We start from the raw sequence: 20330 nt of genomic DNA, 5'->3' as shown, positions 1-20330 counted from the left end.
GCTGCAAAGTGTGTGCCGTCCCTCGGATGGACGTTAAACTGGTTGTCCCCGTTTGCTGGCATTGGTTAATGGACATTAAAGATCCCACTGTGTCCTTCGCGAAGACGAGGTGAGCTATCGCCAGCATCATGGCCAGATTCAAAATTCCTGCCTTAACTACCGTGGAGAAGGCAATGGTAAATCATCCACCATATATCCAGTGCCAAAAAACAGCTTCACAGGTACCAACACTCTGTAAAGAGTGGTGCATCTCATGTCATCTCATCATGATGCCATATTAACGTAAGCTAATTTTGATCTTGTCTGTGCATGATGTTGGGGGGTCGCAAAAAATTTGCAGTTGTATAAGTGGAGGTCATGCTGATGAGGGTGGGGAACACCTGTCCTCATTTGTGCATGAATTTTGAGATTAAACCACAGAACAGGATGTTATAATTAGGTTTTTTCCTTTTATTTATTTATTTATTTTTGCTTTTGTTGCAGCAAGATTCGCGAGGACAGGAAAACTGCAGAGGTGGTGAAAACTGCTAACCTCTTGTTCAGCTCGTTTGAGCCGTACTACATATGGGATTACATATCACGGCAATTTCAGGACTGCTGCAGGTAACTTCCAATATCGAGGTAACTTCCAATATGGAGTACTGTACATCTGGTGATATGTGGTGTATATTTTAATTGGACACCATAAAATGTAATTACAGGGTTATGTTTATTTATTTATATTTGTAAAGCGTATTTCCAACTTGTCCCGAGGGCATAATGAGTGGACAAACCACAGTATGTAGACTCGCATTATATAGCAAACAGAACAGGCACAGCAAGCCAATCAACCCCACCCTCTGAAGGTCATTGTTGAGCGAGCTGGGTTTTTTGGTGAACAAAATTTGGTGAACAGGTTACGTGTGTGACAATTAGGAATTGATTAGATTTTGGTGAACATCAGGATATGAGAATTTGTAAGTAATTCTTCACCATTGAGAGATGGGGCCAAAAACAACATATAGCACAATATCTTAAGTTATGGACGAGTTGTGACAAAACTTGGTGGATGAGTTGGGGAGGTGACAGTAACAAACCGATTAGATTTTAATGTGTGACAAGGAAGTGCCATTCCAGTTTTTGTTGTGGGAAAGACGTATGAACAGTTTTTCTGAGCACTTTGTTATTGTTTTTAGAGTGGTCTATTTGTTTTGGCATTGTTGTCAATCCAAAACGTAGCATTGCCAAACTAATTTTGTTTTGCGTCTGTGGTCATCAGGATGTCAGGGAAAGGGGCCGGGAGGGTGAGGAGAGAGAGTGGGCTGAGTGAGCAGGAGCTCACGGTGTGTGAGCTGTGTGTACTCACAGATTTCCTTCTGGACATTGTCTCTCTGGTGAGAAAGTTACTTCAGTGAGAATTACTCCTTGTGATTATTAACGTTGCATCTGGTAAGATCATGCAGAGGTAGAGCATTTACCATTAAGTCGGCTAGTCTGGGTTCGGTTCTTGGCTCCGACTACAAACTGTCGGAATGATGCCCCTTGGGCAGGGAGCTGCATCTCAAAGTTCCGTCCCTTGGAAAGACGTCAAGTTGGGGACCCGTGTGCTTGCATTAGTTAATAGGCGTTAACTATCCGAGGGTGTCTTTCACAAAGAGTAGGCAAGTTATCGCTGTCACACTGAACAAATGGCAAGCTCCTGCCTTGATTACCACCAAGAGGGATAACCACCCAGCTTTAACGATGCAGCATAATAATTGCCATCAAACTACTTTAGCAGCACTGAACCGGCATTTGGACAGAGACAGAGACAGAGATGGAAGGTTGGCATTTGCTGATTCAATTCCCTTTTCCTCTTGATATTGTGCCTCGTTGAAGTGAGCCATATTTAAGATGAGAAACCAGCTCAGCATTTCCAGGGTTTGGTGTTGTCTCTTAATAAAGTTAATCACTTGTTGAGAACATAGTGTCATCTCTTCGTAGATTTTGGTGTTCGCCATAAATAATGACATTTAGTTCTGCATCTACCACAAACAAATGCTGATAACTTTAGCAGTATGGTGATTCCTAAACTCAGAGGTTTTTTTTCATTCACAGGAATCCTATATCGAGATTCAGACTGGTCATCTTCCACGGCTCCTTCTCCTCCTCGTGACGTGCATGTCTCGCTACATGGACTCGCTTTCTCTCGTCGAGCTTTCGGACATGCTCCGGTTGTGCTCCAAAATCCTGAGCCGTGTGCAGCCACCGCTGGTACCCACACTCGTTCCTCACAGCGATGTGGAGGCGGTATCCATGATAACAGCACCTTCCATCGCCGTCGGAACCAAAGGCGAAGTATGCTGTTTGGAGTAATTCTATTAATGTTCCCCAAGATATTATTCTTGCACAGCACTGTATTCAGAAACAGCTATGCATATTTGGCCTGTTCTTCTGGACAGTTACCCAAAGCTGGAAATAAATTAGCATCCAAAACCCTGTGTAGCCAGACATTCGGTCTTCTAAAACTAATGCTTCACATCCTTAAAAAAAGAAAAAAATTTTTTGGCTTTCCTGACGATAAAATATTTTTGTCTTCTCATTGCATGCTGATGCTGATACGACAAACCTCAAAAAATAATTTGGGCCTATGTGCTTAAGTTTTTGGTGAGATGCCGGAATAACTAGCAGAGTATTTCACGATCTGTCCGTTTGTAATGACAAATGCCCTCAACGTCGTCCAAATGCATTAACTCACCATGTTGTTCCTTTACAAGATTTGACTCTTCCATGATTTTAAATTGTATTTAAATAAACCAAAGTGATTATTTAATATATCCTTCGTAATCGTCTGTATTGACATGGAAACTTTTTAATGCTCTAACAATCTAACCTTTTCGTTGTTTTAATTTTCCCATCTCCCACGCAGTGCGAAATGGGGTTTTGCAAACGCTTCTGTCTCTGTCTGTCTATCTAGATTCTCGACCATAACCTTTTACCATTTGAACTTTTGTCACCAAATTTTCAACAAACCAATATTATGAGCGTATGGAGAAAACGAATTAATAATTGAGTCAAAATAAATACTTTTTTTTAGCACTTTTTTTAGCACTCAATAAAATGTACTTTTTTTAGCTGTTGTTTCATCAGGTTTAGTTTGAGTACAAAGCAGATGCTGATGGGCCTTGCATTTTGAGATGCCTTCTAAAACAAAAATTTGTGTGAGGGGTACATTCTTTGATTGATTCTTCTTCTGCTTCGTCTTCTTCTTCTTCTTCTTCTTCTTCTTCTAGGTACCAGCTTCCTCGACATCTCAAAACATTTCCATCTTTGCCTTAGCAGCTGCCACTTTGCCTGAAACTGAATTTTCAAATTTTGATCAATGTCGGTCACATTGGCCAACTGGGCATGGAACTGGAGTGGCGTGTGAAGAGGTTGTGGATTCGCTTGTACAACACGAGCAGCAAGAACGCGGTCGTGTGACACAGAATTCGGAGAGCAACGTCCGAGATTTTCAGATTGGCAAGGATAGCATGAACTGTGGTTCAGATTCAATACAATCATCAATTGAGTCGAGGAATAAAGAGATGCTGGACCTGAGCGGCAGAAAAAATGGAGAAACGGAGGTGGAAGAGAAAGAGAAAAACAGGGAGAAAAATGAGGAGGAAGAAGAGAAAATGGAAGAAACAAAAGGCAAAGAAGGTATGATGGAGGAGGGATGGGAGGCACTTGCACATTTTAACGAGACAGGCAAGACGACGATGCAGTTGTGTGTGGAACTATTTCAGGGATTCTACACACAGTTTCTGTGCCGCTACGTGCTTGGGAACGAATTCGCTGTCACAAACTTTGTGCGTGACATTGCTATCGGTGGAAGTACCAATGATGGGCTGGGGAGTTGTGAACTGTGGAAGAAAGCCGATGGGACGGCGATGTTGCCAGGGATGAAGGAATGCAGGAAACGCAGCCAGGACACTGACAACCACGTCGGTGCTCTCACGGCAGCTTCCCAGCTTTTCCTTGAGTGCAGTAGCTTTCCTGTGTATGTTGCTGAGGGAAGTCCGAGCTCTCCTCGTCACGAAGCCTCATCTTGCACAGGTCAGAAAGCTGTTTTCATCTGTGTGTTTGTGTAAGTAAGAAATGGATATCGTTGATTATGGAGAAAGGGCTTGATATTTCTCACATTTTGCATCCTAACCTGATTCTCTCGGCCCATCCGTCTTACCGCAGAACAATTCCCTGATGCAGTGCCAATGTGGTTGCAGAGCTTGCTGGCTTGCTGCTGCCTGCCCTGCCATTTTGGTCCGGATCCATTTCCAACACAAGCCGTTGCCATTGGCTGTTTTCTTGATCTGTTGAACCTCACGCACTCTGTCTCTAGGTCCACAGGAAGAGTGGGTGAGGGTGGCGGGACCAACTCCCCTGAGATGTCCGAGTGCAGTCCCAGCCACGGACGTGTCGCGGTGCTCATAGTTCCACCTCTCACGCAGCGCCATGTGGGCGTCATCGCACGTGATACTTTGTTTTTCCAGGTTCGCACCCATATATTTGGTTGGTTACTATAAAATAAGCACCTGGCTACCTTATGAACTATCAATCTCTACCATGGTGCTAAATATTAGTAAAGCAGTCACTCTGCACTCTCGTGTTAACTTTTTATTTGCTCACTCAGATGCTGCTCCTCAATAGCCCAGCATCACTGATTAAACACAGTCGGACCCCGCTATTCGCAGGGGATACGTTCCTGGAAAATCCGCGAATACCAAAACCCATGAATAGTGGGGCATTGTTTAAATGGAAAAAGGGGGGATAGGTTCCCGAGTCGTGAAAATCCACGAATATAGAGGACGAAACTGCGAACGGCGAGGCAAAATCCGCTAATGGTGACACAAATCACGAGAATGTCGAAGATAATCCGCGAAGGTCGATGAAAGTCCCGGAAATAGCGAATCAAAACCCGCGAAGGTTGATGAAAGTCCCGGAAATTGTGAAACAAAACCCGCGAAGGTCAATGAAAATCCCGCGAAGGTTGATGAAAATCCCGTGAATGTATGCCGTGGCATTGTTTTAATGGGGTGAAAGGGGGATACGTTGTGGGTTCCCGGCGGTCCCGATTCATAGAGGAAATTTTTTAAACTTAAAATGTTTTCGACCGCAAATGCACATGATTAGTCTCACTAAAAATGCTTGCACATAAGATTTTAAAAACACCAGGTACCATTTCCAATTCATTGAAGGAATGCGCTTACAGTTTATTAGATGTGCTTAACCATACCGTACCGTAAAAGTAAAAAAAAAAGACAACAACATCATGTACCGTTTAAAATTTCTATTTTACAAGCACACACAACTTTCAAATGATGATGGTGATGATAATTATGGTGATGAATTAAAATCCCATTAATTCCTCGAACTCTGAGGATGACCCAAATGATAGTCCTGCAACATCGTGCACTGAGGGAGAGGCATGAGAGGGAGCAGTTGAGGGTTTTGGTGATGACGCTGGTGAGGACACTGAGAGGGCGGCAGGAGAGGGTGCTGGTGGTGTTGAGGTGGAGGGAGTAGGGCTGAAGAAATGGGTAATGGAGAACTGCCGGATTTGTCGCAGGTTTTGATGCAGCTCTTTGTAGGCGAGAAGCAAATCATCCAAGCCCCTATTGAACTTGAGGTACCACTCCATGACTGGGTCAGCATCTTCCAACTTGTCGACAAGTGCCCGCATGTCTTGCAGCAACTCACCCAGGAACTGGACTGTGAGGTTAGACCTCGGCACCTCTTCCTCATCACTGCCCGCCTCCTCCTCCTCGGAAACTGTTATAATGGCCTCCAACTCCTCCTCGGTGAGGTTGTCACCATGTGAGGCAATGAGATCCTTCAACTCCTCAGGCTGCATGTCATCAAATCCTTCCCCTCCCAACTGCCGTGCCAACCCGACAATCACATGCCTCTCCTCAGTGTTATCGGGAAAGCCAGTAAAGTTTCTGACTGCCTGTGGCCACAGGTTGTGCCAGCATGCGTTGATGGTGGAGGCTCTCACCTCGTCCAGCGACTCCTTGATGGCGCCGATGCAGTGGGCAATGTTGAAATCCTTCCAACACTGCCCGACAGTGAGCCATGGGTTGGGCTCCATTGCATCCAAAATGCGGCGAAAGGTGCAAGGTGCGTTTAAATATGTTTTAAACGTTGAAATCACACCTTGGTCGAGTGGCTGGATGAGGGAGGTGGTGTTGGGCGGCAGGAAGATCACCTCGACGTTCGGGTGAACCACGTCCAGGTTTGCAGGATGGCCAGGAGCGTTGTCCAGGAGCAAGAGAACCTTCAACGCAAGGTTTTTTCCGACTATGTGCCTTTCCACCTGAGGGACAAAACAATTATGGAACCAGTCCAGGAGTATTGCTGCTGTCACCCAGGCCTTCCTGTTGGCCCTCCAAAACACAGGCAGAGTTTGTTTGTTCTTGCCATTGAGAGCACGTGAGTTCAGGGAACGGTACAACATCATGGGTTTCAGCATGAGGTCCCCTTTTGCATTTGCACAGAGGAGAAGAGATACCCGGTCCTTGGCAGCCTTGAATCCCGATGCTGTCTCCTCGCGCTTCGAGATGAAAGTTCTCGTGGGCATCTTTTTCCAGAAGTGGCCAGTCTCGTCAGCGTTGAACACCTGCTCTGGGAGGTATCCATTCTCTTCGATCAGCCTCGCGAGTTAAGCAGGGAACGCTCTTGCCGCCTCATGGTCCGCAGAGGCATGCTCCTCTGAGAGCTTCACATTTTTGAGACAGTACCGCTCCTTGAAACGATGGAATCATCCCCTACTTGCAGTCAATGAAGTCATACTGCTTGCACTATCATCGCTCGGCGAATCACTCCTGCTGGCACCACCCGCGCCAGACAAAATGAATGAATGAATGAATGATCGTTTTAAGGCCATTTTTCCCCGCTAGAGCGGGGGTTAGCCTTGCGGGCCCCATGACAATCATGGTTCCCTGTTTGAGGTAATGTTTTTATGCTTCATTCTGGCACCCGCGCCAGACAGATGATCGTAAATTCGTTTGGCCTTTTCGTGAATGAATGGTCCACTCAAAGGCATACTTTTCTGCAAGTTGTCCTCGATCCATATGCTGAGCCTTTTCCATCCTTTCTATGTGGACATCCCGGACATGGGTAACCACCTTCGTACTTGATACAGTGCTCACTGAAATACTGTCATGAATCGCCTTATCGTTCTTCCGTATGTAGCCAACGGTGGATTCGTTGATGCCATAATGCCTGCACACAGAGGCCGCACTCTCTCCTCTTGAAAGCAGGTTGAGCAGCTCCACTTTCTGGCTAAGGCTCATGACTTTCTTCTGCCTCTTGGTAGTCGACGCATCTCTGGCACTGGTCTTGCGCTTGGGAGCCATGATCGAATGATGAGCAGAGCAAGTCGAAAGCACAGGTCGAAGCAACGGGACGAGAACTATGATCCAGTCTGTATATGAAGGATTGAGAGCATTGTGTGTATGGAGCCCATCTGCGAATTTCAATACGTAATATGTTTAATGAAGCATTTGCATTCTATAATTCATGGAGTTGACATGTTTTTGTAGCTGATGGAACATCCCACGAAGCGTTTTCATTGTTTAACATTTCTGATGATGCTTTACCATAAATTTCCAGCTGTAATCGATTTAATGAAGCGTTTGCATTCTACAATTTGTGGATTTGACTTGTTTACACATCTGGTGGGATATCCTGCGAAGCTCTCGATTATAGTCCAGCTAAAATTCGCGGCCGTAAAAGCCATGAAAACGCATATCACACAGCAGGTCGAACTCGGGGCTCGCAGAAGATGTTTTTTGTGTATGCTCACCTGCTTTTTGCATGGCTGGTAAAAGATGGGTTTTATAAATGTGTCAAGCTAGTGGCTTGTGAATTTTTTTTTTGCGCCCTTGAACAACTTCGAATTTGCGGAACATGGCCGCAAATAAGGGGGAGGGGAGAACCGTGATTTCGCGGAACACAGCCGCAAAAAGAAAAAAAAACTGTGAATTTGCGGGACATGTTTGCACGAATAGAGAAACTTGTCGCATTTTATCAACCACGAATAGCAGGGTCCGACTGTACTTTTAATCAAACATTATTTGGTTTCCTGTACATACAATGTAGAGGAATACCGATTAAAACTGCTAGAGTTTTTCTTATTATTCTTCCCCCCCCCCCCCCCCCCCTACACCCCACCCCACTGTTTTCCATGTCCGAAAACTTTAAAACAATGTTCTCTGCAACCGTTGGTCCGATTGGCACAAATTTTTCACCAAGCGATTGGCTAGACCTATATATATATATTTTTACTGCTAATGATGACGTCATAGATCACGTGATATGGGCGCTATCTTGGAAGAAAAAAAAACTTTCAACTTTGCCCCTCTATATCTCTGAAACAGCTCAATGGAAAAAATTGAGTTATGACTCATTCTAAAGAACTCTGCAATGGGACCAAAAAACATGTTTATTTAGGATATTAAAAGTGCTAATGTTATGAGGTTAGAATTTAACAAATAGAACCCTTGATGCCACGAATATGATATTTTTGTGTATGACCTACGTAAGAAAATATTCAGAAACAAAATAATTTTAATGTCCTAGGTCATGGGTTGGCCGCCATATTGTTTTACACGAAAAACACTAAAACCCCTTTTTCTCCAAAATGGGTGAACAGATCGAGCCCAAACTTTGCAGGCATGATTGCATGCCCAAGGCGAACAAAAACTTCAGCGACCATGATGTCATAGGTCACATGTTTTGTTTTTCTTTTTTGTATACAAATCGAGGCTCGTGTAAGAGCTAAGGCTCGTGTAAGTGTGTCCGTTCATCAATCACAAAAAAAAAAACAAAAAAAAAAAAACGGACACACAAAACATACAAATCAAGGGAGCGGGAGACAAGATGGGGAGAGAGATGGAAGCACACAAGTACAACAGCAGAGAACAGGGACATCGGGAGATCTGTGGGAGGGAGATGGCTTGGGGGGAGGAGGCATGGGAAGGGGGGATGGGGGGCATAGTTAGGGAGTAGAGGTTTAGGAGTGATGGTGTTTTGAAGCATAAACTTTAAAACCTATCTCCTCCATCATTTTTGAAGATATTGAAGGGAAACTTCACAGATATGTTCCCCATGTCTGGAAGCTAAAACGTTATTTTGGAATTTGCGATAAGTCACATGGTTTGGCAGCAATAAATAATTGAAGAAAAATCTTTAAAACCTTCAATCTGTTGAACCGCTGCATTGATCGACGTGAAACTTTAAAGTAATGTAGCTGTCATCAAGGCGAATAAATGATTAAAATTTCAACATGATTAGTTGTGTCATCTGGAATTCAGAAGTCATTATTGTTGGAAGAAGAAGAAACTAGCATTTTCCTTCTCAGGCCATGTGACTGATTGTGCCACAGCGGGTATTCAGGCTTATTTCCTTTTAAAATGATTCTCTGCAATAGTTGGACCGATTGACAGGAAATTTTCACAAGAGGAGCGACTCCGCCTGTATAATTTTAAAATGGTAATTTTGACGTCATAGGTCACATGGTACAGGCACCATCTTGGAAAAAACGAAGAAACTTTGTAATTTTACATATGTTTTTACATAGAAACTATGTTTTCTTATTCTTATCTCAATAAGCGCTGCACAGAAAAAAATGAGCCATGGCTCGTTGTAAAGGACTCTCCATGGAGAATAACCCATGTGAATGATGCCCGTGCCTCCATTATGACGTCATAATTCGACAAGTAAAAAAACTTCATCCGATCAGGATGAAATTTCTTGGGCATCATCTAGAGATAAATTGATGGTGAGAAAAAAAAAAAGACAATGGGTCATGTGGTTCAGCCACCATATTTGTTTAAGAGAAAAGACTTTAAAACCACTGACAACCCATTTTCTCTGAAATGGCTGAACAGATCAAGGCCAAACTTTACATGCATGATCACATAGCTATGACGAACACAAAGTTTGTGGGCGTGACATTGTAGGTCACATGGTTTGGGAGTTATAAGTTTTTGAAGCATAAACCTTTAAAACCTATCTCCTTCCTCATTTTTGAACATATCGAGTGAAAACTTCAGAAATATGTTCCACATATCTGAATGCTAAAATGACCTTTTGGAATTTGTGATAGGTCACATGGTTTGGCAGCGATAAGTAATTCAATGGAAGTCTTAAAAACCTCTTATCTATTTAACTGCTTCATTGATCGATGTGAAACTTCAAAGTAATGTAGAAGCGGTCAAGTGGAATAAGTGTATAAAATTTCAACATGATTGGCTGTTCGGTTTGGCAACCATAAATAATTGAAGGGAAATATATATATATATATATATATATATATATATATATATATATATATATATATATATATATATATATATATATATATATATATATATATATATATATATAAAATCTTGAACCACTTGATTGATCAACGTGAAACTTTAAACTAATGTAGATGTCGTCAAGTGGAATAAGTGTTTAAAATTTCAAAGTGATTGGTTGTACAGTCTGGAAGGTAGCAGTTATTATTGTGTGAAGAAGAATAAACTCTACATTTTATCTTCTCCAGCCATGTGACCTTTCGGTGTAGCTTTAATTATGATGAAAGTAGGGTTGTATGAAAGCAATGTTCTATCAAAGCGTGTCCGATGAAAGCGGGGTTGTATCAAAGTGGGGTTGTATGAAAGTGGGAAGGCGGAGGAAACCGGTCATCATTGCCAGCAGTTATAAAGTGTCAGTTCTAGTTTAATTTGCTTCGACCTTGTCAACGATTGCTGAAACGTCCGTTTGTCGGAAGCTTGTTTACTCATTTAGAGGGATTAGGCAGCATTGCCTTTTCATAATATTATATGTGCTCATTCAAAGTTGCAAAGATGACTTTTTTTTCTTTTTTTTTTTAACCGGGTCCAAGGCTAATATCGGAGCTGCTACACACACACACACACACACACACACACACACACACACACACACACACACACACACACACACACACACACACACACACACACACACACACACACACACACGTCTCACATTGACATACAGCCGAATACGCAAGACACAACACAGCACTGTTAGACAAGACAAACACAGCCACTGAATTTGGGGGAAATGGCGTCATTTTTTTGGTGTGCTCTGGGTACCAGCGACACCAAAATAATGGCGCTGCTTTTCTCACCGCACTCATCGGGGAATTTTCTAAGGAGGAATTTCCTCCTCCTCATGGATGCCAACCAATGGGGATTGTCCCTTAACCTACTAAATGCTGAGCATCAAGCAAGGAATCAACACGTACCATTTTACAATCCTTTGGTATGACTTGACTGGGGTTTGACCCACCGACCTCCTAGACTCGGAGCGGATGCTCTAACCTTTTCACCACCGAGTCTGGTAAGTCTGTGTCACCACCGACTCCAACCGTTATTTAAATATTCCTCTTCTCTCGTGTGCAGCCTCCTGCGAAACACCAATTCAACAGTTTATTGTTGGCCAATAATCAAACCCAGACTACCCAGCTAAAATACAAGTGTCCTCCTTAGAACGGCACCACCCTGGTGGGAAAGTGCTTTTAAAATAAAAATCAACCACGGTGTGAATTGGAATGATATTTGTAGGTCAGACTAATTTGGACATGAAGATTTGACCCTCTTGCTGATGGTCATTTTAAAACCAGCTGGGTTTTTGCTGATAGTGACATGGTAATTCTCCTGTTTCTGGCTTGTTTTCCCCCAACCTTAGCATTCAAATAGTTATCACGAGTAGTCGCGGTGGTGTAATGGTTAGAGCGTCTCTGAGTCTGGGAGGTCGACAGTTCGAACTCCGGCGGAGTTATATCGAAGACTTTAACAATGGTACCTGGTGCTTCCTTGCTTGTTGCTCAGCATTTAAGAGGATAGAGCATGGACAAGCAACCATATGTTGGTAATAATAGCGCAGGTTTTTGATGGGCCTAATGGCCTCCTCCTGCAGCAAAAGTTCAAAACCAGCTACAGAAGATAATACAATATTGTCACCTGGATATATAATTCCAAGATTCGTCATTGGGTGTTGTGTTTGAGGTTAATGGAGTGGAGTTATTGGAAGAGAACATATGGATGTGAGTGGATGAGGATGAGAGGGTAAGGATGACTATGATCGTTCTTGGAGGTTGAAGTATTTGTTTTATTGCTCACAGCATGAGGATTGTACGAAGAACACAACAAAATTGCATAATTCACCATTGTCTTTCCATGTCGTCTATTTACCTCCATTCAAACCTTACTTCCATCCCGTTCCCCGATCCTTTGTGACCACAGCGTGTTGCTGAGATACTCTGGGTCCATCTCGCCCATGAGGTACCGAAGCACCAGTTGTGTGCCGTAGACCTGCTGCAGCAGCTACATGGTCTGGCCAGTGGGCCGGCTGTGTGTGAGGATGTTATCAGCCGAGATTTGGCCTCGCATATCACGGCAAGTCCTTGAACCATATGCGACTAGTCCTGCACCATGTTGTGAATTGCCTCGATCATAAAAAACAGCATAATATCAATTAGCATTTTTACCTATCTTCGCTTTGCTGACTTTCAAGTTGACCAATGATATCCTCAATGGTCTACAGGCGCTGCGTGTGGAGGCACACAAAAAGTTTTCTGTGTTGTGGCACCTCACTCGAGATGTGCAGCGCGGGAAGGCGACTGCATTCACTCGAACCTTTGACAGGTGAGCTTTCCTTCGGATCTTGCCAGGTATCTTAAGTTTAGTGATTTAACCGTTTGCTTTCTTCATAATATATGAATCCTCATCGCTTTTGGCACTTTTCCAGGTCTTTGCTGCTGATGCTGGAGAGCCTGTGGACAGCAAGAGACAATGCCTCTCGTTCGGTGGCCCTCAGCTGGTTGCGCCAAGTCATCCAGCGTCATGACATTCCCCGCATCCTAGAACCCCTGTTGCTGTTGTTGCTGCATCCCAAAACTCAGCGAGTAGCATTATCGTATGCCATTCGCAGAATCCAGCCGAAAACGAGTGTTGCCATAGAAGTTGGGGAGCCTGGTTTAGATAAAGTTGTGACTGATAAGTGGGGCCGATATTCCAGCGAGCGAGATGGGGATGAGTCAACCACAGAAATGCGCAGTGAGTATAACTGTGGATTGGTGACCTTGGCCTAAAAGTGATTTTTCTTGAAGGACATGTAATGGCTGGTAATGAAAATGTCGGTGAGTTTTAAATATTGATGTGATAAATTATTGGTATTTCTGCAATGATGATGTTGGTAAAATTGCGCCTTTACATTTATGGGTTCTTTTCTTTCTATTTTTTTTTTAGTCTGCGTACATGCCTCAACTGAGCAGGGTGGTGCTGTTGTGTCAGAGGGTGTGCGAATGGATGCGACGCTACCCCCAATGTCAGTGAGCCTGCGAGTAAATCCACTTGGCAGTAGTCAGAGCCCACAATCGAGCTGCGAGAGCCTGAATGAAGACCAGGAGAATGAGCAGCTCCGGTCAACAGTTAGCAACCATCTTGGTGTTCCGTCCGCTTTCCAACGAGAGGAGGAAGAGGTAGGACACGTGTTGAAGGTTTTGGTGGATGAAGTTTCTCGAGGAATAGAGGTTGAACGGGTATCTGCCAGATCCTCAGGAGAAGAGAATGTGGAAGAAAATGATGAGCCAGAAGAAGAAGAAGAGGAGGAAAGTGAAGATTGCGAACGTGAATGTTCATTGACGTCATCAGAATGTGAGCCATCGTCCACGGCATCTAGCCCTGAGCGGCATTATGGCAATGTAGAGGAAGGTGAGCCATGGCAAGGCAACGTTCTACATGGTCTGATCCGGCCAAGTAGCCTGCCTGACCTTTATGTGCACAAAGGTAGTGATGTTGTGTGCACCTCTCTCACACCCGATGGCACCGGAGAGAGTGCAGAGGCATGGAAAGAAGGCCTGGTGGATAAATTGAAGCCCATTGTTGGTAGCCACAAATCCACAGGTGCGGTGGATACAAGTCCTGGAAGTGGTGCAAATTCAGCTTGGCAGGTGCCACTAAGTTATGGTGGTGATGCAGCAAGTTTGGAGGCCTGGTACATCCCGGGCGAAGCAGAAGGCGGTGAGTCGTTTATCGACGATGAAGATGAAAAGATTGAGGATGAGGATGTAGTGGACAGAAATAAAGAGAGCATGAATGGAGAGAACCACAGAGTGCCAATCTCTGTCACTCGCTTGATTGAACAAAGCAAGGGTCACACCTTCCCGATGGTTCACCCCCTTTACCAGCACGTGCTCCTTTATCTGCAGGTTTGTCACATTCCATCACTATGTACTGTGTTTGAGGCATCCATTTCATTTCTTTTGCTGCATGAAGATGATGTTGAAACGGTTGAATCTGATTTGCAGTTCTGTCTACCTCCCCATCAGCCATACGACGCTGGCCGGGTGTTGCACGTCCTGACTGCGCTGCGCGCCATGCTCTTTGCCTATCCCAGCACTTTCGTCAGTGCCATTTCCACAACAGGCATGAGTGGCGGTTCCTCTCCACGTCTGTCCTGGCTGCAGGACCTCCTCACGCGACACCATGCTGCTCTCTCTGGCAGGGATTTCTACACCATCACACCCGGTAGATGCATATATCATTACCAACGATATTGGTTTGCAGAAAGGTTGTTTCTTGAAAACAAGTGGTTAGATTTGATTATTTGACCAATTGTATTTTGTGCATAAGTAAATAAAATCCTTTTTCTGATCTCATCTGTTTTCATCTGTCCTTTGACCTTAACTTAAAGTCCATTAGTTTAATGTGGTGAAAACTATGTGGCATTTATTTCAATTTTTCTTCTTGGAATGTGCTTTAACAGGACCGGCCGTAGCACAGAGTGCTGGATCGGTTGGGTTCCGCAGTGCCATGTATCTCGAAGTGATACTGTCACTTTGCCTGGCCTTCCTGCGCAGTCATTATCCCAGTCAGGCCCGAGCATCTTCACAAGATGTTGCTGACAACAGAGACGTGCAGGTACGTTTGCTTGTATGCATTTTTGTGGATTACCTTCAAATACAACGAAATCAAAAAGTTGGCTTTGTGGGTCATGACGACGAACTGATGTGCAACTAGAACGGCACTCGGTAGAGCGCATACCTCCACCAGGCCGAACAGTTTATGCTTTGAATCCCACTGATAGGCCGGATCGTGATTCGGACCTGAACCAAAATCTAAGCGGCTTGTTCTCGTCACCTAACCAACTCGTCCACCAAGTTTAGTCAAAACTCATCCATAACTTTTAAAAATATCATGTTATTTATCGCTTTTCGTCGGATCTCTCAATGGGGAAGAATCACTTATAAATTAAGTAATTCCTGTACCCAAATCTATATACAGATCTTTACCAAAATCGAATCGATTAGTCCTTGTCACACACACAACCTGCCCACCAAGTTTCGTCCAAATCTGTCCACAACTTTTTGAGATATCCTGCTATGTATCGTTTTGGGCACTATCTCCCGATGGTGAAGAATCACTTGAAAAATTCTCAGAGCCGGATCCGAATCTGGATCTTCACCAAAATCTAATCATTTCGTCCTTGTCACATACGCTACCTCTCTGCCAAATTTCGTCCGAATCCCTCCACAGCGTTTTGAGATTTCTTGTTCACAGACAGACAGACAAACAGACAGACAGCGGTGAAAACATAACCTCCATCCACCTTTGGTGGCAGAGGTAACGATGTACTATTATAAGGAATTATCCTTTTCAGATGCTATCCATTTTGGTTTCCTTCATTGTGCACTTGAAGACTCCAAAAATATTTAAAGATGAATCTACAATACAATTGGTGTGAAACATTTACTGACCCATAATACTCGTACTTACTTTCAATGCAGGTGTTGAGTGCTGAGCTCCTCACCATCATTATCTCAACTCTGGCACGCATTGTGGAGACTGGGGTTGGCTCAGCTCTTGTTCCAGGAGGGGGCTCAGTTTCCGGTTCTGGCTATGCCAGCTTTTTGGTTGATCTTCTGGCACGATGCAAGATGCAACGAGTGTTGCTGCACTGCTTACTGGCTGGCGTCGCGGTCCCTCACCTCCGGCACAAGCTTTGTGCAGGTTGCAGCATGCATTATTATTATTATTGCCATGTTTCACGATGTGTTAATGGGCGTAAATACGTATAACATCTCCTACTATACCTTGGTGGCATGTGACTTGGCAGGCATCATCACATCCTCAAAAATCCAGGTGAAAGAAAATGAGGAAGAGTCACCTGGTGACAGTCGACCAGTGGATATATTTATTGATGAGAGTGCTGATGCCAGTGGGCTGCAGGCCCAGCTGCTGGAGCTGCTGCAGGTGTGTTTATTTATGACTTAATGCTACTTTGCATCCATTTTTGTCCACATTGGTCCAACAGAAAGAGATGACCGAATAATTTATGGTGGAAACTAAAAGCTGGTGGTGTATTTGCTTATTGGCTATACTAGCGGGCGTCCAACCTCCACATCCCTCTTCTGGGTGGGAGTACCCTTCTCGGCTTGGGTGGGCTTTGTGCAGCGGCAGTCTTGGGAATTCACTTTATAATTGTTGTCATTTTTTGAAATATTTTTATTGATCATAACTAGTGCTGGGCCGATATCGGAACCGGTAATCTGCACAGGCAGATATCGGCCATTTTTCAGTATTCTGTACCGGCCGATTTGAAATCAATGTGGAGTGCTGATTACAAATGACACTTGTGCTGTATACAACCCAAAAGCTTTGAGTAGCTTTCACCCTCGTTTAGGGCTAATTTCAACAAACAAATAAAAGAAAACAACCTTGCATTATAGATGTTTCATGGAGATGTGCATGCACATTATTCTTTCAAAACGGCTTGCAATGTCGTGTGATGGGTAAAAAAACTGGCTCGGTTATTTGGGAAACGTCAATATACGAAACAAACATACAATATATTGTTGCGGATCCCGTGTCTGTTGACATACTAAGGGGAGGGGTTAAGACCCCGTTTACCCACAGACACCGGGTCCACAGGCCGTCGACCGCGACGAAACTCGCGCCTGGTGGGTTGCGGAGCAACTCCAATCGCCAATCCCCCAACCATGGGCCGAAGGGTTATCGACCGTGATCCGAATACCTTTGAGACCACATGGCCGGGAAGACCGGGCATTGAACCCCTCGCAATCCCACACCTAGTTCAATCAGGTGCGCCGAGCGAATCGCGCGGTGTGGGTCGCGGTTTTACACCATGATCTACGGACCAAATCGAGCAGCCGAATTTGGTTCGAATGATGCTGGGTCAATGGGGAAAGGACGCACATGGGCAGGTTGAGAGGAAATATAATGTACACGTCTTTTTTCACAAAAAGCACAGAAAAAGGACGAGAAGCAGGCTTAACATAAATCCTTACCTAACTATTCCCAACACAAGCGCCTGGCACACTCGCACACAGGGTGAATCACACAACGGTTAGACTCGTACTGGAAGGACGTGTGGACGCTGATTCGGGGGAGGGCAGTTCCTGCGCGTGGTGCATGGATCGATCCGGTAGACAGCACGTAGGAGGATCAGCATGAAGAATGATCAGCTCGGAGGACGACAAGCTCGGAGAACGATCAGCTCGGAGGAAGATCAGCATGGGGAAGATCAGCTCGGAGAACGGCCAGCACGGAGGAAGAACCAGCTCTGAGGACGGCCAGCTCGGAGGAAGGTCAGCTCGGAGAACGATCAGCACGGAGGAAGAACCAGCACGGAGGAAGAACCAGCACGGAGGAAGAACCAGCACGGAGGAAGAACCAGCACGGAGGAAGAACCAGCTCGGAGGAAGAACCAGCTCGGAGGAAGAACCAGCACGGAGGAAGAACCAGCACGGAGGAAGAACCAGCACTGGGAACGATCAGCACGGGGAACGATCAGCACGGGGAACGATCAGCACGAGGAACGATCAGCACGGAGGAAGAACCAGCTCGGAGGAAGGTCAGCACGGAGGAAGAACCAGCCCGGGCTACGATCAGTACAGACTTTTATCGTGGGGGAATGCCCTTCTGGAAGGTTCCACGGCCTACCATTGGTCGCTGTTGGTCACGTGCGGTCGGGCATTCAGCCCCACCTCCCTCTGGAAGGTTCCATGTGGACCGTTCTCGCCCACCCATGAACCAACGTCTTCTTCAATAACACGAGGGGTTGTAATCCTGCCTAACTCAACGTATATACGCTTTAAATACGACACAATGGAAATGGAGCTAATCTTTAGCTAAATTACGACAGAATGGAAATGGAGTGGGCAAAAATTTCTCCCAGTTGATGTCAGAGACTGGTAGACATCAGCACGGAGGAACTCTCTGGCCATCAGGACATCAGGACATCAGGACTCTCTGGCCATTCTCAGAGAGCCTCCTCAGCGTCGACGAGTCTGGCATTTCACTCAGGCCGACTGGGACGGTCTTCAAGCAGCCATCAATCGTCTGGATTGGTCTCCCATCTCCACTGCCTCTGACATCAATTCTTCCTGGGAATACTTCCAAAGCAAACTGATCTCTCTCATGCACAGATTTATCCCATCTCGCCTTCAGTTGTCTTACCCTTCCTCCCGTCCATGGTACACTGAATCTTGTGGTGAGGCAGTTGCCCTGAAACAACTTGCCTTTGCCTCTTGGAAGGCTAATCCAACTGAAGGAAATCTCAGTTCCTTCCACCAAGCTCGGAACAAGTGTGTGTCTACCCTCAGGAGTGCCAGGAAGCACTATCTCTCCTCACTCAAGAATGAACTCTCAATCCTGTCTCCTTCCTCCAAATCCTGGTGGCGTCTGGTCAAGTCCGTTTCTGGTGTTTGTTCCCCCTCCATCCCCTCCCTTACCTCAAATGGCCACACAGTTGACATCGCACGTGACAAAGCCGAATGCCTCAACTCTGTGTTTGCCTCAAAATCCTTAGTCCCAAACCCATCTCTCTCTGTTCCCACCTTTCCCAGTCGAACCAAACTGCTCCTGGACTCTGTGACCTTCTCTCCTGACAAGGTGGAGGAGTTTTTGTCAAACCTCGACTCTGATTCTGCAACTGGACCAGATGGCATCAGCCCACGGGTCCTAAAATCCTGCTCTGCCGCTCTATCTCACCCTCTCTCTGTTCTTTTCACCCTATCTTTTGCTCAAGGTCATCTGCCAGCATCCTGGAAATCAGCAAACATTACCGCTTTACACAAAAAAGGTGCAAAAACAGATCCTTGCAACTACAGACCAATCAGCCTGCTCCCAATTATCAGCAAAGTCATGGAATCCATCATTGCTTCGGATATGAAATCTTTCCTCTTCTCCAATGGCTTGATCTCTGATCATCAATTTGGTTTCAGACCAGGTCACTCTACTCTGGACATGCTGCTTCTGCTGTCTCAACAATAGATGGAGGTCCTCAATGCCAAACAGGAAATCAGAGCTGTCTCCCTTGACATATCACGTGCCTTCGATACGGTCTGGCACCCAGCTCTGCTCACCAAACTCTCCTCCTATGGTATCCATGGAAATCTCCATGCATGGCTTGCGGACTTCCTCGCTGGTCGTAGTCAACGTGTGGCCCTGAATGGATTTCTCTCATCTCCCCTTCCCGTTCAGGCTGGAGTTCCCCAAGGCAGTGTGCTGGGCCCTGTGCTTTTTCTGGTCTTTATCAATGATCTCTCCGACTCTCTGGAAAATCCTCTGTATCTCTTTGCTGATGACTCCACTCTCTGCCGCTCCATTCCTCTTCCCTCAGATCGGCAGTCTGCAGCCTCCTCACTCTCTGAAGACCTGGACAAAATCACAGACTGGTCAAACATGTGGAACATGTCTTTCAATCCTGACAAATCTCACACTCTTACTATGTCTCTCCGAAAAGATCGACTGGACAACCCTCCCATCTACTTTCTCAACAATCCTCTCCAAGAAGTTCTGTCGCTCAAGCTTTTGGTCTCACCATCTGCCATGATCTTTCTTGGGAAAACCACATTTCCAAGCTGGCCTCCAAAGCCAGTCGCCGACTGGGCATCCTCCGTCGTGCGAAGTCCTTCCTAGGCACACCTGAGCTCCTCACCACATACAAGGCTTTCATCCGCAGCTCAATGGAATACTGTTCTCCCCTATGGGCTGGTGCTCCTGCCTCACACCTGGCTCGGCTTCACGCTGTTGAATCCAAAGCTTTCAGAATCATTGGAATCTCCCGCGATGAAGCTATCTCTGAGGGCTTTCACTCACTCACCGCAGGCAGGTAGGTGGTCTTTCTGTCTTCTACCGACTCCTCTCCGGCCTTGCTCCCCCAGCTCTCTCTGTGCTCTGTCCCCCAAATATTCCTACAGGTCGCACAAGATCTGCCAGCCACCCTCTGATGGTTAAACTGCCGAAATCTCGGCTCTCTGCTCACCT

General features: G+C 45.3%; 1 protein-coding gene across 1 annotated transcript in view; it reads left to right on the top strand.

Annotated features, from left to right (window-relative positions):
• Positions 1-20330, top strand: part of DOP1A (DOP1 leucine zipper like protein A) — a 115846-nt gene that overhangs the window by 19003 nt on the left and 76513 nt on the right. The window contains exons 10-22 of the mRNA XM_078768418.1: positions 484-603; positions 1259-1373; positions 2077-2316; positions 3252-4056; positions 4189-4490; positions 12282-12434; positions 12583-12683; positions 12787-13094; positions 13287-14248; positions 14369-14567; positions 14806-14960; positions 15827-16049; positions 16156-16292. Coding sequence (XP_078624544.1) covers positions 484-603; positions 1259-1373; positions 2077-2316; positions 3252-4056; positions 4189-4490; positions 12282-12434; positions 12583-12683; positions 12787-13094; positions 13287-14248; positions 14369-14567; positions 14806-14960; positions 15827-16049; positions 16156-16292 — 3820 coding nt within the window. The remainder of the gene's footprint in view (positions 1-483; positions 604-1258; positions 1374-2076; positions 2317-3251; positions 4057-4188; positions 4491-12281; positions 12435-12582; positions 12684-12786; positions 13095-13286; positions 14249-14368; positions 14568-14805; positions 14961-15826; positions 16050-16155; positions 16293-20330) is intronic.

Source organism: Myxine glutinosa, chromosome 14 (genome assembly GCF_964187855.1).
Source record: "Myxine glutinosa chromosome 14, kmMyxGlut1.1, whole genome shotgun sequence".
Lineage (NCBI taxonomy): Eukaryota > Metazoa > Chordata > Myxini > Myxiniformes > Myxinidae > Myxine > Myxine glutinosa.
This window is presented reverse-complemented; position numbering and strand designations above follow the sequence as displayed.